Source organism: Camelus ferus, chromosome 33 (assembly GCF_009834535.1).
Source record: "Camelus ferus isolate YT-003-E chromosome 33, BCGSAC_Cfer_1.0, whole genome shotgun sequence".
Taxonomy (NCBI): Eukaryota; Metazoa; Chordata; class Mammalia; order Artiodactyla; family Camelidae; genus Camelus; species Camelus ferus.
In genome coordinates, this window is record NC_045728.1 from 7,516,486 (window position 1) to 7,533,630 (window position 17,145).

Here is a 17,145-nt window from a genome sequence, read left to right on the forward strand (position 1 = left end):
CACATTTGGTTAGGAGAAACATCTTAGCCATGTTTTACTTCTCCAGTGATGTATCATGAAAAACAGGTGCATGTTAAGACAGTAAACCATATTCCTATCAACAGCATTTTGTGAAATTACTTAAAAGTTGCCTCACCAATAAGATAATAAATATATTTACCTAGATGCTCTTCCCTATAATTTCCCCATTTCTCCAGTGCATTTCCCATTCGTATATTTGGCGTATCAAATATAGCGTTAGGTCAAAAACTTCTCGTATTGGATCCCGTTGTTTGAAAAGTAGTAATACATTTAATGTTATAAGGGATGATTAATAAAATATAATAATAAGTAGCAATAACAAATAATCCGAAAGAACTTTGGGGTATAATTTCTTTTGGGGAGTGGCATGTAGCAGCCATAGAGAGGTGCTGTTAACTCCCCTTCAGTAGAACCAGCTGTGGGAGCATCACTGACTGTCTCTAGCTGATACTCCTTTGGATCCACCACGGTGTTCAGGCAGAGCCCATGCTTACTCTGAGATGTCCTCAGCCAGTGGCTTAGCACAGTGGGTCATACCGGAACTCATCAGTTTCTGTGTAACATGAGTCTTCTGATAGGTGATCTTTGCCTGGGGACTTCCTGTCATCCTAATAGACTTTTTGAACTGCACTGTGGTCTTAAGATTTTCTTACCCAATCCTTCCTTCTCGCTCTCCTTTTGTAGGTATCACACATTCATCCTGGTCTGAAGCGTTTTCCACTGACCTCCACTTCCTCCCATTTTATCCTTTACAGACACTTACCGCAATAAATGTCTTGGAAATCTAAGCATTTCTTAGCATTTGTTTCTTGGGGAACTCTAAATGATGCAGAGGATTTACACTAACTGATTTTATAACTTAGTTGCAGGATATGGTAATCAAGACTGGTTAGTTTTGTTATAAATACAGACAGATAAATCCATGGGGCAAGACAGAATATTCAGAAACAGATCCTCACTTTTACAGTTAATTGATTTTTGACTGAACAACTAAGTAAATCTATAGGTAAAGAAAAATCTTCTAAGCAATTGATGCTGGAAGTACTATGTGTTCATGAGGGAAACAGTGAACTTTGATTTCTACTTCACATCATACACAAAAATTAATTTTAAATGGAGATCAAAACCATACACTTAATGCTTAAGTATAAATCTTCTAGAAGAAAACAGAAACGTATATTGGTATAGGCACAGATTTCTTAGACATATTCTAGAAAGCACTAAAAGAAGGAAAAAAATAAAATGAACATTTGAATTAGAACATCTAGTTATCAAAAAATATTTATAGGCAAGCTACAGACTAGAAGAATATTTGCAATACATAGATTTGATAAAGATACAGTTTCCAGAATATATATATAACACTATATTCTTAGTTAAAATGTATCTCTGATAAAAAGACCATTTCTTGTACTGGCATGTCATTTGAAAGACATATCCCAAAGGAACATGTGCAAATGGCCAACAAGCACATGGAAATGTGCCTAACTTACTGCACCCCCTTAGTTGTATAGTCAGTAGCTGGACAGCACTCCCATACCAGCTGTACCATCCTCCCTCACTGCATTGCCCGGACTCTGCCCCTTGAGTAGCTCAAGCACTTGTCAGGCTTTCCTCTTGGTCTCTCTCCATGTTGGACGCTGCACCCTCTCGGTAGATTTCAGGCATCCAAGCACCAGCTGTGGGGCATCTCCAAGCCCTCCACCAACCCAAACACCAATTCTGTAGAGTTTCTCCTCCAAGATTCTGGAATCTGGTTATGCTTCTTCCTCTTTCTTTCTGTTCCATCAGTCCTGGGAGTGGTAGCTATTTTATATAGTTCATTTGTCTTTATATTTTTCTCTGGTTCATCTTTTGCTCTTTTTTCCTTTCTATGTATATATCTCCAATTCTCTTTTTTAAATATCCTTTATAGGAAGTTCAAAATAAGCTATTTTTTGACTAGAATTTGAAACAGGAAACACATTTTATGTGATATTGTTGGGCTGACTTGCCCATCTCACAAGGCATATCCCATCTAATCAGCACATGCCAAACCCTGATGACAGTGATTTAGTCAGAAATAGTCATTTTGCTATAGTCTTTTCTGCCAAAATTATTTTAACAAACTTTTCTCTTCTCATTGAAGTTACTGAATTGGTAAGATTAAATCTAGAGATTCTAGAAGTCCTATCTTCACTACATGAGGAGAGCTCATCTGAGGTTAAAATGTAGAAGAACCAAGCAAACAAAATGTGGGAAGAGAGACACACCTCCGTGAATGGTTGGTCCCATCCAAGCAAATAAAAAGCCATGTATATTCTTGACTTACCAGTTTCACACACTTTTTGGGAGTATGCTGTCTCGGCAAAATATAGTTGCAGTCATGACACGTGCCTGCAATGTGATATCCAAATCCCCAGCACACCCTGGCGGCAGTATGAGTCAGCATAGTGCCTGGAGTGGTCTGTGAATCAACAGGCTTATTTTACAAATTGACTTTAAATTCTTTTGATCAACCTGGCAAAAGTGATCATTATAAGAAATTAAAAATCACAATTCCCATAAAACTGAAATGACTAAACACTTAAATGTAGTTTTTTTAAAAATTACTATAATTATGGAATTTGAAGTAAAAATTACTTCAATATAATAAGCATTTTCAAGTCAACTTTAGGGTACTTGGAAATATTATGCTCGTAAATGGAGAATTTTTTCAAGATATGGGTAGTGTCATATATGACTTTATTATCCTTCTGTATATACTTCATAAATACTATTTTAACTGGGAAAAAAGTTTGTTTTATCCGTGGGAAATTCCCATATGAACACATGTTAAAGGCACAGAGCCTAGATCATGTCCTAGATAGGTGTTCTTGGGAGGGCAAGAGGCAGATGTGTCCAGTGTGGCGGCACGTACCATGCTTTGGCCAGAGGCAAGAATGGTCATCCAAGTGAGGCATCCACTGCTCTATTTCAAAAGCCCAACCAAAGACGTCCTCCACCACCTGGACACCAGCTACCGCAGCCATGTGCAGTGCCCACTGTGGACAGGAGTCCCATAGGGCTGCTGGAGGAGTTTGTGTTTCAGGTGCTCAACCTGTGGTGCTGGCAGGCTAGGCAGGGAATTCTGATGTTCATAGCTCCCAGCAGATGTCTCAGTCTCTGTCTCCCCATTTCAGATACTTCTGTTCATCTCCAGCTAATTTATCCTTTTAGTGACATCTAAACTAGTTGCAGTGTGATTGCTCTAAGAATACACAAGCCTTCTGCAAATAAGAGCTTCTTTGTTAATTTGAAATAATTGAAATGAAAAAGTGAGGTTGGTGCTAAATTGATTGAACATTAAATTTTTAAATAAAAGAAAACTCATTACTTACATATGATTTCAATTGTAAAGTTTTAAATGGTGGTAAAAATGACTTAAACTCTTATCACTTACGCATACAAAATTTCTCACTAATGATGATTACAACAGCTATTGGAGATATAGTCATTAAAAATTCTTGATCAGGAATTGCAAACAGTTATTTCAAGCACAAAGCCTGTTACAAAGAAATTATATTCCAGAAGCAAGTACAAATTTTCATTGAGAATTACAAATATATTTTATTTCAGATTATTATTTAATAAAAAATCATAAATCTCATTTAAGACATATTGTTGATGTTTAAATAATTTACATTATAATGGTATATAATGAATATACCAACTTTTCTGATTCTACCAGCAAATGTAACATAACCCTGAAAAGTTCATAAAACATACATTTGCAGTTTAATAAATGCTAAATTTATGTAATCACAAGCCAGTTCATAAAATAGAATATGGTAGAATATTTTATGCAGTATTTTTAGCTGTTTTGAGTGGGTAGTTAGATCCAGCAGCCTAGCCCAACAATACCAGATGTGAAGGTTGTTAAATGGCTTATTCAGTCAACTTTCTTCTCAAATTAGATTACATGGTCAGGGGGCATTTACTGTACAGTTTTATTTTAGGTGAATGTCTTCAGCTGTTGTATCTTCAAGTATTTTTCTACCACTCCCCTTCCTTGTAATTTTTAATTTTGAGGGGTCTGAGAATAGTAATTGGGACTCATTTTAGTAACGATTAGATTTTCAACTATCCTGTGTGTAAAACCCGTATGAAAGATTTCTCACGTATTTCTCTTGACTCTCTACCTTTTTTCTTTTTATTTTCTCTCGTTGAATCTGCCTGATTCCATGGCTTTGCCTTCTATTGGAATAATCCCCAAATCTTTTCTCAGACCCGGGTCTTCCTCTTGAGCATTACTTCGCTTTATTTAGATTGTGTACTTCTGCTTGGTTGTTCAGCTGGTGACTCAAGATCACCATGTTCAAAACTGAACGCAGAATGTTTATGATTATTTCTGTTCTTTCTGAGTTCTCTGTTTTTAGTAACCCCATAATGTAACCAAACACCTAGGCTAGTATCTTTGGGAAATTTTTTTTGGTCTATTTCTGTCTACTTTGTGAGAAGTTCTGATGAATCTTTCTTTTCAGTGTCTCTTCTATGTATTTCTTGAAATTACTCACAGTAGCACTTTTGATTAAGGACACTTTTATCATCCATTGACTATTGTAATTACCTCTTGCAGCTCACCCTGCCTTCAATCTCTTTTATACCAGTCCATTCTGCCAGCCTTTGCTGTATTAATCTTTCCAAGCGTGCATGTAGATTATTTCAATCCTGTAAAAAAGAAATAAAAATCTTGAATGGTTCCTACTGGCCTCCCATAGTGCACTGACCTTGATTTTGGCATTTGAGAGCTTCCTATACTGATCCAAATCTGTCTTTTTATCTGAGTCTATGCTGTAGTCCTGCAGGAAGAGGCATTGGGACCTTTTTGAGAGCCTGTGGAAATCCTCTGTGTGAAATTCAGGGACGATGGAAATTAACTTCTTTTCTCTGAGCTCAGTAACTGATCTGAATCGCTCTTAGATGGCATCTCAGAGTTTATCAGTGACCTTTACGTGCCTTAGTGATGTTCTCCTCATCCCATTCTCAGGTCTACAAAGAAGAACGTTGGCACTGCATAAGCCTTTGCCTGTAGGGCGAGAGTATTGTTGTAGTATCCAGTATGGGTTCCAAGAAAGATAGAGGGATCCTCATTCCTTAATTCCTCATTCCTTTATTCTTTTATTATGCTCATATTTATTTGGTATCTAATATATGCCAAGCATTGCTCTAAGGTGCTACAGAAATTGCACTGAAGAAAAGAGACAATCTATTTAAAGCTTAGATTCAAATATATGTGGGTGCATAAATGTGTGTTTATGTGTAGTAGGAACATGCAATAAACAAATAAATGTATAGTATTTAATACAATAGTAGATGCTAGGAAGAAACTATGTGGATGCAGGAAAGATCATCCTGCTTTTCTATTTGGGGATGTGCCTTATTTGGTAGGAAATTAAAATGTATGTAAAATGGTACACTTCAATAAGTCCATGTTGTTATCATGATCTGAGCTGAATAGGAAAAGTGGGTAATTTCTTCTTGCCTCAAAACCTGATCTCTGGGGAAGGTACTAAGAAAACATATGTTTTCCCACTTTTAATCAGGTCTCTAGGCTTTCCCAACTCATAAAAACCCATGGGTCATATTAGCGGGTGGCTCTCTTGGCACCAGTAGAGGGTATTTACTACCCCCTAGACTGGAGAGGACACTGTGGGCATAGCCACCATCAGAAATCATGATCTGTAACTCATGGCATCCCGGAGCCTGGGATACTGAAGTCTGTGCTCTGGCTCCCTTAGTCATTCAAAACACAAACAATAACAAAAACCTCTGTTTTGGATTGTTCACCCCTAAAATTCATCAGTCACTTGCCTGTCTGTGTGAATAGTAGGAGGAGAGTTAATGAGGTAAGCTGACCTCAGTTTTGGCATTTGAAAGCTTTCAGTACTGATCCAGATTTGAGTTTTGATCTGAGTCTCTGCAGCATTTAGCAGAGAGGGACTTTTTGAGAGCCCGTGGAAGACCTCTGTGTGACATTCAGGGAGGATGGAAATTATTTTCTTTGAGCTCAGTTAACCCAGCAGGATTGAGGTCCCCATGCAAAAGGGTAAGTGTTGAATTTAATCTGTCCTGTTATTCTTCTAAACCTCATTTATGGAAGCCAAGCACTCCTTGAAGTGACATGTCTTCTTTCTGCTGAGATGACTGTTGATCATTCGGTGAGCCTGGAAAACTGTCGAAGCAGAAGTGGAGCAGAGATGCTGTAGTTATGAGTGGTCGCAGAGTTACTGAATCTTGTCCCTACAGAACTTGCCTGTTAGTGTTTTTGATACATTTTAATGTTACCCTTTGTCCTGTTCCCACAGATACGTCCTAGGAAAGAATGGCCTTAGGGAATGACTCTTCACTGACTGAGTTTATCCTGCTGGGTTTAACACAAGAGCCAGAACTCCAGCTGCCCCTCTTTTTCATTTTCTTGGGAATATATATGGTCACTGTGGTGGGAAACATTGGCTTGATTATTCTGATCGGTCTGAATCCTCACCTGCACACTCCCATGTATTACTTTCTTTTCAATCTTTCCTCCATTGACCTCTGCTACTCTTCTGTCATAACTCCCAAAATGCTGATGAGTTTTGCAAACCAGCACGTAATCTCTTATGCAGGGTGCATGGCTCAGCTCTATTTCTTCTCCTTCTTTGTTATTGATGAGTGCTGCATTTTGACATCAATGGCTTATGACCGATATGTGGCCATCTGTAAGTCCCTGCTTTACAAGGTCACCATGTCCCATCAGGTCTGCCTCCTGCTGACTGTGGGTTCATATGCGATGGGGCTTGTGGGCGCCACGGCCCACACTGGATGCATGCTGAGACTGTCCTTCTGTGATGGCAACATCATCAATCATTACATGTGTGACATACCTCCTCTCCTTCGGCTCTCCTGCACCAGCACCTACATCAATGAGCTGGTGGTGTTCATCGTGGTGGGCATTAATGTCATAGTGCCCAGTCTCACCATCTCCATTTCTTACACCTTGATCCTCTCCAGCATCCTCCGCATCCGTTCTACAGAGGGCAGGTCCAAAGCCTTCAGTACCTGCAGCTCCCACATCATTGTGGTTTCTCTTTTCTTTGGATCATCAGCATTCATGTATCTTAAGCCTTTTCCTGCCGGGTCTCTGGATCAAGATAAAGTGACCACAGTGTTTTACACCATTGTGGGGCCAATGATGAATCCTTTCATCTACAGTTTGAGAAACAAAGATGTCCAAGTTGCCCTGAGTAAGACTTTGAGGAAAAAGTTGTTCTGCTAAATGGAATCTGTGTTAGTGATGCCAAATCCTCATAAGGGCACATGATGAATAAAGCTATGGAGAAAGTAGTAAGAAATCAGAAAAGAAATGCAAATGATTTAAATAAGAGAGTAAATTAAGTTCATTGTATAAATCACTTCACAAGGAAAAAATGCTATAAGAAGGAGGAAGATCAGCCCTTCATCCTTTCATAGAAAGTAGGGAACGCAGTTCATTCCATCATTCTCCAGCTTATTTTCAGAGATTATAAGGTTTTAAGTAGAAAAAGTTGAATGGGGATGAGTCCAGGAATGATAAGATTGTGAGAATTTTGACTGAGTCATGTCCAGAATTCCTGTGACGCTTTGTCATGGAGATATGGACTTTGCTGGACTTCAGATTCAGTCATTGACTCATTTATTTAACAAACATCTTTTGAAAGACTGTTGAGTTTGAGCATTGAGGATGGTCTTTTCGAGTGCTGGTGGGGCTTTTGTCTGGGAGATTTCTTTGTTTCCCCAAAAGTGGAAAAGTATAGGGAGATGCACCTCTCACCCTGGCCTCTGATCTCTTCTCACTTTAGTCACAAGGGAATGCTGGTAAAGGGAGATTTTCTTCTGATCCCAGTCCCTAAGAAGACTAAAATAACAGTTTAGAGCAGTCAGGAGTAAAGGAAGCAACATTGGGTTTTACCTCTTGAGACTTAAGGGCAAGAAATGTGGGCAATAGGATATGCTGTGTCTTCACTGGGAAGAATTTTACTGGAAATGTTTACCAATTATGAGTAGAGGAATTTTTGTCCTTTCCTCAAATAGACTTTGAAAACTAATTCATTAGCAATCAGCACGTTCCCTTACTATTTTCATTTTCCCCTTTGTCCCAGAGGTTACATGGTACAAATGTTGTAGTTTATTTACTCAACAGATAGAAACTGAACACCTATCCTGTATCACGCTTGGCTTTTAAACTTCAGAGATACAACGGTGAACAAGACAGACAATGTCTGTGCTCTCGTAGTGCTGTCTATGGGAAAGAGGAGTTGGGGTGCAAGTGGGCAGGAGGAGGAGGCACGGTGAGCAAATGGACAAAGACAGGAGGTCAGGGAAGGCTTTTCGGAGTAGACGTTTCAGCTGAGAAGAGGAGAATTGGACACACAGCGAGACACCAGGGGCATGAGTGTGTCCACACAGAGGAAGGACCATGTGAGGACACAGGGAGTGGGTGGCTATCTGCAAACCAAGGAGTATTGCCTCAGGAGAAACCAAGCCTGAGAACACCTTAATCTTGGACTTGAGGCTTCTCAACTGTGAGAAAGTGAATTTCTGATCTTTAAGCTACCTAAGTCGCCCTAGAAAACCAATGCATAAAATATCTACTAAATACATGAAATTTAATAATAATGAACTATTTACTAAAGACTATGCAGCATTTTTTAAAGAGTTGAAATTCATGGTGTAACCATCTCATATAATGCTGAATATACTCATATCAAATTTGATAGTCAAAAAGGCATACCTGTCAAGCTTATTTTTACTGAAAAACTAATCTCTTTATTTGAATCATCTTCTTAGTTCACTCTGAATTTCGAGACTCTATCAAAAATAATATTCATCAAGAAGTCAGGGAGTGAATATGTTTACGTGTGTGCAGAGGTCGGGCTTTATGAGCACATTTTACAGGAACCCCGGTTATAGGACAAGTCTTGGAAAGGCCAGAACACAGAAGGCCAGCTCCACTCCTCTCCCTCCCTCCTGGTGGGGAAGCCTCAGGGGAAGCCAGTCGCAGAGCTGTGTTGGCTGCAGCAAGCTGCCTGCCCCTTTTCCTTTGTTCTTAACTGACCCCCGGCATCTGGACTGCTAGTTTCATACGCACTTTGGGTGAGGAGAGCTAGAAATCCATCCCTTGTTGTGTGTGAGCTTGAGGAAGATGTATATACTGCTGTTGTCGGATGCTAGTCCGTCTCCCAGTTCTATACATTTCAATTAGACCAAGTTGACGTGCTGTTCAGACAATATTATCCTTAACTGATTTTTTTGCCTGCTTGATCCTTATCATTCTGTGCTGCCTCTCTTTAATTAAAGATTAAATGTTCCTGGTAAGCTTCCTTGTGCTTATATCTACTTTCTGAAATCAATATAGTGACTCCAGCTTGCTTTTGAGTGTTGTCATGGTATTTATTTACTTTTAACATAAGGTTTTATATTTAAAATGAATTTCTTCTAGACAGTTTATAGCTGGGCTTGTTTTATTACCCACTCTGAAAATCTGTCTTTTATTGATGGATCTAGACCATTCACGTTTAAAATGATTAAAATGATACAGTTGGATTAACATCTATCTTGTATAGAGCTGCTTTCTGCTTGTACAGATGTTCCTTTTTCTTTTGTGTCTTCTCTTCCTTTTTTATTCTCCATATTTAATTGAGCATTTTATATTATTCTATTTAGTTTCTCTCTTAGCATTTTAATTATACTTTAAAAAAATTTATTCAGTTGCCTTATAGTTTATAATACACGTTTTAAATTAATCTAAACCCATCTTCAGATAACGCTGTACCACTTCGTATGTAGTGTAAGTACCTCAGAATATTTATATTTTTTCCCTCCTGTCCTCATAACATTGCTATTACTTATTTCATTGATCCGTGTTATACACATCAATGCATTGTCACTATTATTATTTTAAATACACAGCTATCTCTAAGAAAATTAAGAATAAAGAAAAGAAAATATTTTATTTTACCTCCATTCATTCATTCTCTGATGTCTTTTTTTCCTTTTGTCAATTCAAGCTTCTGACCTGTATTAGTTTCCTTTTGCCTGAAGAACTTCTTTTAGTATTTTTTGAAAGTCAGGTCTGCTGGCAACAAATTCTCTCAGACTTTGTTTTTCTAAGAAAGTCATTATTTCACCTTCAGTTTGAAGGGTAATTTTATTGGATACAGAATTCCAGGTTGGTGATATTTTTTATTTCAACACTTTAAGTATTTCATTTACTCTTTTTCTTGATTGTATGGTTTCTGATGAGAGTTCTGCTGTAATTCTTATCTCTGTTCCCTATAGGTAAAAAAAAAAAAAAAAACTTTTTTCTTTTGGCTTCTTTGAAGATAAAGGCAAATGAAAGAAAAGTGCAAAGTAATTACCCAGCTTTTCTTCCACCTTATTAAAACTTATTATATTTTTGCAGTTTTAACAACAAGACTTATATATCAAGAATCTTTACTTGATTTTAAAAAATATACTAAAACCTTCTTGGAATATTTCTTAGAGCAATTTCTTTTTTCTTTTAAATTAATTCAAATATTGTCTAAGACAAAAGTCCCCATCAGAGGCAGCTATTTACTTAGAATATAGCTGAAACAAGTTCCAAGAGGATAATTCCCTTCACTGACAGGGACTGTTTTAGACCACATAACTGTCCCTTAATTCACATCCCATAATTCATAGGGAGAATTAACACAGTTCAGTTTTCACACACTGTTGTAGTTCTCATACAGAAGAAAGCCTTACTTTAGGACAGTTGACATTGTAAGAAGACTTTCCCCTCAAGACCTAGTGTTCCCAAATTCTTTTCTTTACCAAGAGCTATGCTATTGACGGTGTAGACAATTTATGAACTCGCAAATCTCAGAGTGAACGTTTTTCCTGTAAGTCACTGACAGGACATTTGATACTCCAAACAGGGTAAATCTCAGATTACTGCACTTCTCTTTATATTACACACATACTGTCCCATTGTGTGATTTGCTAGGACACATACCTGAGTTCTGTTGTTCAGAAATGCAGTTGTTCATTGCCTTTACATTAAGGATTTATATCCTTCTGATCTGTTTAGAAAACAAATTGTGGCAAGATTTGAGGAAAGGAGAGAACATCTCTCAATCATGGCCACTTGTTTTTGAGCAGGGGTTGGGAATTGAACACATTGGTCACATAAGTCATGGATTGGCAGGTCCTTTTTCTGCTTCTCTGTCTTTACTCAAGTTCCAAGAGAAAAAATATTAACGTCCACTTGAAGCTTTATGGTCACATTTTATTCAGAATAGGGAGCTTTGGTTAGTACGAAGATGCCCAAAGAAAAGAGTCTTTCCTCAAAGAAAGTGTGAGACTTTCAGATGAGAAGGGGGAGAAACATATACAACTCTCAGCCCTTACCCCAATAATAGTTGTTTACAAGGGACAATGATAAAACTGAAGGACAAAGAAAAATAAAGGACTGAAAATGAAGTACTAGGCGGAAAATCTAACAAAGCACCTGGCGTAACTAAATTAACACAAGCAAAATAGACTTTAAATATGATTATTAGAGATAAGGAAGCCATTGCATAATAACAAAATAACAGGGTATAACAGTTTTCAACTTGCACACACTTAGCAGTGTAGCCTCAAAATATATCATACAAAACATAAGATGATTGCAAGAGGAAATCAACAAATCCAGATTCATATTGTGAGATTTTAATATGCCTCTTTCAGATATTGACAGATCAACTGAAGTCTAAAAGGGAAAATAGACAATTTGAGCAAAAAAAATTAATAACCTGGATCTGTAGATACTATGCGTAGGACTTTGTAGTCAACGATGGAGCATACATTATCTTTTTAAGCAAATGTAGAATTTTCATCTCAATATTTTAAAATTTAGGAAAGGTCCTCAGATTCAGTCTCAAATACAAACAAGCTGATATCATGAAGACCACATTCTCTGATTAAAATGTAAAATTAGAAATAAAAAACAAAAAGATATTTACCCTGCTTACATTTGAGAACATATGAAACACTTCCAAATATTTCATAGGGCAAAAAAATGAGAAGTTAAAATGATAAAATATTTAGAACTGAGGGACAATTAAAACACATATATTGAAACATTTAAGATAACTGCTAGAGTTAGAGGGACATTATGTCCTTAAATTAATCTTGTTTTAAGATGCCATTTTGAAATTAATGCACCAAGGTTAGAATGGCAACATCAAGGTAAAGAATAACAATACTTCAGTAAAAATACAATACTAATAATATAACAATAATGTAATACTTAATAAATATTAGAAAAGGGAGTAGCACAATACACAAAATGAGAACAGCGACAAAAGCGAAAGCTGGCTATTTAAATGGCTGATAAAATAGAAAAAAATTCTGGAAAGGTCAATCAAGCAATAAATGAGAAGATGCAAATAAATATTAGGAGTGAAAAATGGAGACATAACTGAAAATGTCAGATATAGTAAAATACATGCCGAGGATACCACGAATAATTTTACATAAACTTGAAAACTTAGATGCAATGGGTAACTTTGTGTAAAAACACAACTTATCAAAAATATTTTTTTAAAACTCATTTAAAAAATGGTCTGAATAAACCTTTAAACAACAAAGAAATTTAATCAGTAGTTTGAAACCTTATTTCCCCCCAAATACTAAGATGGTTTTACATGTAAATTCTAACATAACTTCAAACATAGATTATCTATGACTTATGTGAACATTTTTGTGGAGCAGAAATAGAGAGATGGCTCCCTTTTATTGTTATAATAATATTGAGATTTCAACTCCAAAGAGGATAGTATGAGAAAGAAATATTAATAGGGCAATCTCACGTGTTTGGAAGCATCAGAAATTTATTTCCATTGTGTACCACAGAGATACTTAAATTATTGGCATTATGTCACAAAGTAGCAAGTTGGAATTTGAACAAGTGGCCTAAACTAATTAAATTACTGAAGTCATTCATTACACGAAAGAATATTTTAATTAAATTTATTCCAGAAACAACTATATTTGAGACCTTGTGTTCCCTTATTGATTTTATGACAGACTATTAAATGGAAAAAATACAGTAGCTTTCCCAGACAGCAAATCTCTGTGTGGCTGTCGGAAGATAACTAGAGTAGAGATTCAGACAAAAAATATTGCTAGGTAAAAGGCTTGGCACAACACTTTTTAAATTCTAAGGTGTTACAGAAGACAGTGTATTTTATTACTGAGTTTTACTAATAGAGACCAATCCCTTGGGTGATGAGATCTTTTTGAGACCTTATTTGCTTTTTTTTTTTAAATTGATTGTGTAATGCACCCAGAGCCAAATCTTGAGAGATTTGTAAACGTTTGGGAATTAGTTGTTATATATTTTAAGCCCCATCTTAACATTTGCAAATAATATCAGGATCCAATTTTTGAAGATAAATAAATGTCTTCAGGTAAGTAGATATCAGCTTCTCAGCAGAGAAAAAATTCTGCATGCTGTTTGGATTGATTCTATTTTAAATGCTATAATTAATCATTTCTTCATGATGTTAGATTAATAATATCAATGGGTTATATAGTGCTTAATGTTTACTGGGTTTCTTAAAAACCTCTATTAACTCAAAAAAATTCCTATGAGATGGATTTTTTACAGATGAGGACAGTGAGTCATAGGTAATATAACTTGCTCAAAGTCACACAACTCTAAGTGGCAAAGCCAAGAGATGATTCTGGGAAGACTGGATGCAGAGACGCGTTAAAGCTCTAATCACTATGCTATCGTATTCATTTATTTTTTGTGATTGTATTCATTTAATTTTTAAATGACTGCAAAAAAACATACATTGTAAGACAGGCCAACTGCTCTGAAAACTTTGCCTGGAGAAGGGTAATCCTGAACTCTACGTGTAATTATGTAGTTGCTTTTTGTCAGTCTGTACACTGGGTGACAGTTTCCTTGATTTGATTTCCGGTTATCTGCATTTCAGTTTCAGTATTTCCTATCAGATGCTCCAGTGAGCCAAACAATTTCCACAGAGCCCAATATTTTAAATCCCTCTTGTCCTGAATTCTGTTACTGGCTTAACTGTCACTGGCTTAACCGAAAGATCTTTTGTGTGTAGATGAATTTTCTAGTTAAACAGTGTCCTATCAAAGGCACAAATGACACATGCAAGTTAAATTGTCAAACTTACGCTGCTGGGCTGTTAACCATCATTGTTAAAGTTTAGGAAATTGGTGAGACTATTTAGATGGGGAAGGGTCAACATGCTTGGTTATATCAACAGCATTTCATGACCTTATCCTCCTGCTGCTCCTGCGTGCTTATCTGGGCAGTTCACTGCAACTGCTTTTCCTAGGAGCAAAAGCAGAGTTGATGTGATGGCTAATATAGCTCATTCTTAAATCTAAATCCTGACGTCCTACATTCACAGCTTCTAATATGCACCAAACTCCTCACAATTCTTCCAAAGTCACTGGAGGAACCTCAGAAATCTCCTGTCCACTCTGCTTCTTGTATTAAGAACTTTTAAAGTTTTTTGCTTTTTGGGGTTAAAGAGAGTGCTCTTCTTGATGCTACAGATGCAGAAACAAACACTGCTTTTCTCAGAACACTCATCCACTTCTCCATCCACGCCCCCTGGGGAAGGGTGCCTGCTGCTTCAGAGCTTTGACGTAATACAAAGTAATCTCATTTTTAAAATGTAAGAAATAATAAAAAATGGCAACTGGTAATTACATAGTGGTTTAAAGTTTTCAAAGCTCAGGACAGATCTCTTTATCTTCATAGCTCCCCTTTTTATGGTTAAGGACACAAAGATTCAGAGTAAATAACTTGCTCTAGTCATACAGACTCTGCAAGTGTTTTTGCCCATTCTTCTGACTCTGCGTCATTATACAGTCGTAGGGTATACGATTTTAAATTAACAAGGATTTTCTTCTGATGTAATTTATACAGATATTTTGTAACATTTGCTTTGGAGAGGATTATCTCCTTCTCATAGTATTTGAATCCCATGAAAAATCAAACTTTATTCTCTACCCAGAAGATTGAACTTTTTGAATTCAACTTTCTTGACAAAAATACCCACTCTGTCAGAACCCAAAGGGACATGTAGCTCCATTCCCAATGATATTTCAGATTCAGATATCTAACCAATTTTATTATTTTCTCTCAAATGAAGTTACACTGTAGAAAAGATAATAAAAATAGGATTTCTTCAATAATCCTAGCTCTGTATTCTAGATCCTATAACAGATTAGTTTAGGAAAATGTTATTAGTGGAGGTTATCTTTCTAGGAGAGAAAATAACAGATTAATATCTTCCCTAGATTTATGTTTAAAAATGTAGGCATTAAGCAAGGAGGGTTGTCTTAGATTTGCATATCTCTGTTAACTTAAAGAAGCAAAACTTTTCAAAGATTTTAACTAGGCACACAGACACATACACACAGACATATACATATATATGCACACGCACGTATACACATTTACAGTTTTAATTCTGGATGTTTTCTGGGTAACCTGATGAAGGATTTGGTGAGCAGTATTCTTACATCCTGGAGTAGCTGATGATGCTACTTCCATTGTGCTTCCCAAAGGTGGGAGCTGGCACCTTTCTGTGCTCTCTGTTGGTTGTATTATACAACTTTAAAAAACAGTAGCATTGTAGGACACTAGCGATGGGGGAGAAAAATTGGGAAGGAAACAAAGTAGGGTCTTTTTCTCCCAACAGAGAAGCATATTACCTATGTAAGTAGAAGTTGCTTACTTTCATTTAGTTTGGTATAACATTTCATTCCCAGTGAAATTTCACACGTGTAAATACCATTTTATTCTTGCGTAAATTTAAAGTGCTTCATTTTCTGAATTACTTCGATAGGAAATTTAAATATTGTATTTCATGCTCCCCTGACTTTTTGAGCTAAAGATAAATAAATGTTCTTTTGGTGATTCAGGGCAATCATTTTTTGCCCATGAGCTATTTTGTGTATGTATCTGCATTTTCGTAAGTGCAGATTTTCTGAAGGCCTAGATAACTATGCAATTTGAGGATTTTTTTCCTTCTATTTTTAAAATAGTTTTCTGAAGGCTTCTTTTGTTTTGCTGTTAAACTTCTCTTCTTGCTGTCCTCAGCTTTCTTTAACAGCTTTGTCCTGTCTCCCCTCCTCTTTTAAAATCCTGCCTTCACTGTGATCTTCAGGTTTGTTAAAATTATTTAAGAGAAAAAAAAAGACATGGCACTAAGAGAAAATATGCAGGTTCTGATCTAACAGCTTTGAGGGAGAAAGGTCAGTGAGAATTTGGCCTCTAATGATGGATGGAAGGAAAGAGGGAAGGAAACAGTGAGTTACTGATGGTTCAGGTAAAACATTTGAAACCCAGTCTTACTTCTTTGCTGTTTCTTAAACAACAAAGGTTTAAAATAGAATCTAAGAACAACCTTTGACACCACATTTCTGTCAAGCACATATACATTGAAAAGAAGAATTTCCTGGCTTATTAAAGTTTTCCCTTCAAAGGACAGAAATGGGAGAATGAGGGTCTGCATTGATTAAAGCCATTTCTTAATTTCTTTTGGTACTCATGGTCTCTTGAAAGAAGTCTTTTATGTTTCTAAATTCCCAGTTTTAAAGAATATTAATTATGTTGACTCATGTAGATGGATTGAGGAATTAAAATGGATGACTTTTATTTCATTTTTATAAAATTGGAAACCATGTTTCAACCCAGTTTGAAGGTTCTGTTGGTATATACTCAGACAAGTGGTGGGGGAAGGGGAATCATCGTTTCGTGATGGTAATGAAAGACTAATTAGGTCCTGAAATTTTGTGCTTTTTTTTCCAAAGTGAAGTAGTCAGCAGCGTAAGTTTGGGAGTGCAGTGAAAGGGCTCTGACTTATACAGGAGCATTGAGCGTTGGGTGGAACCAAGGCTCTGAGCTACACTCCTGGTCTTTGTCCTTGAGCTTTTAAGAGGTCTCTGGGAAGGATCAAGTCATGGGGACAGATGAGAGATGGAACCAATCAGGACAGGACATGCCATTCTGCTTTGGGAATCAGGAAATAACTCTGACGCACCTATTTTCTCTTATTTCTTTCTACAGATAATATCTTGTAAGAA

At 36.7% G+C, this 17,145-nt stretch overlaps 1 protein-coding gene across 1 annotated transcript; it reads left to right on the plus strand.

Annotated features, from left to right (window-relative positions):
• The first annotated feature begins 6,364 nt into the window (after positions 1 to 6,364).
• Positions 6,365 to 11,548, plus strand: LOC102519468 (olfactory receptor 8B3). The gene is made up of 2 exons (XM_006194879.2): positions 6,365 to 7,265; positions 11,353 to 11,548. The coding sequence occupies exons 1-2, from the start codon at positions 6,365 to 6,367 to the stop codon at positions 11,379 to 11,381; spliced, it is 930 nt and encodes a 309-aa protein (XP_006194941.2). The 3' UTR covers positions 11,382 to 11,548.
• The last annotated feature ends 5,597 nt before the right edge of the window (positions 11,549 to 17,145 follow it).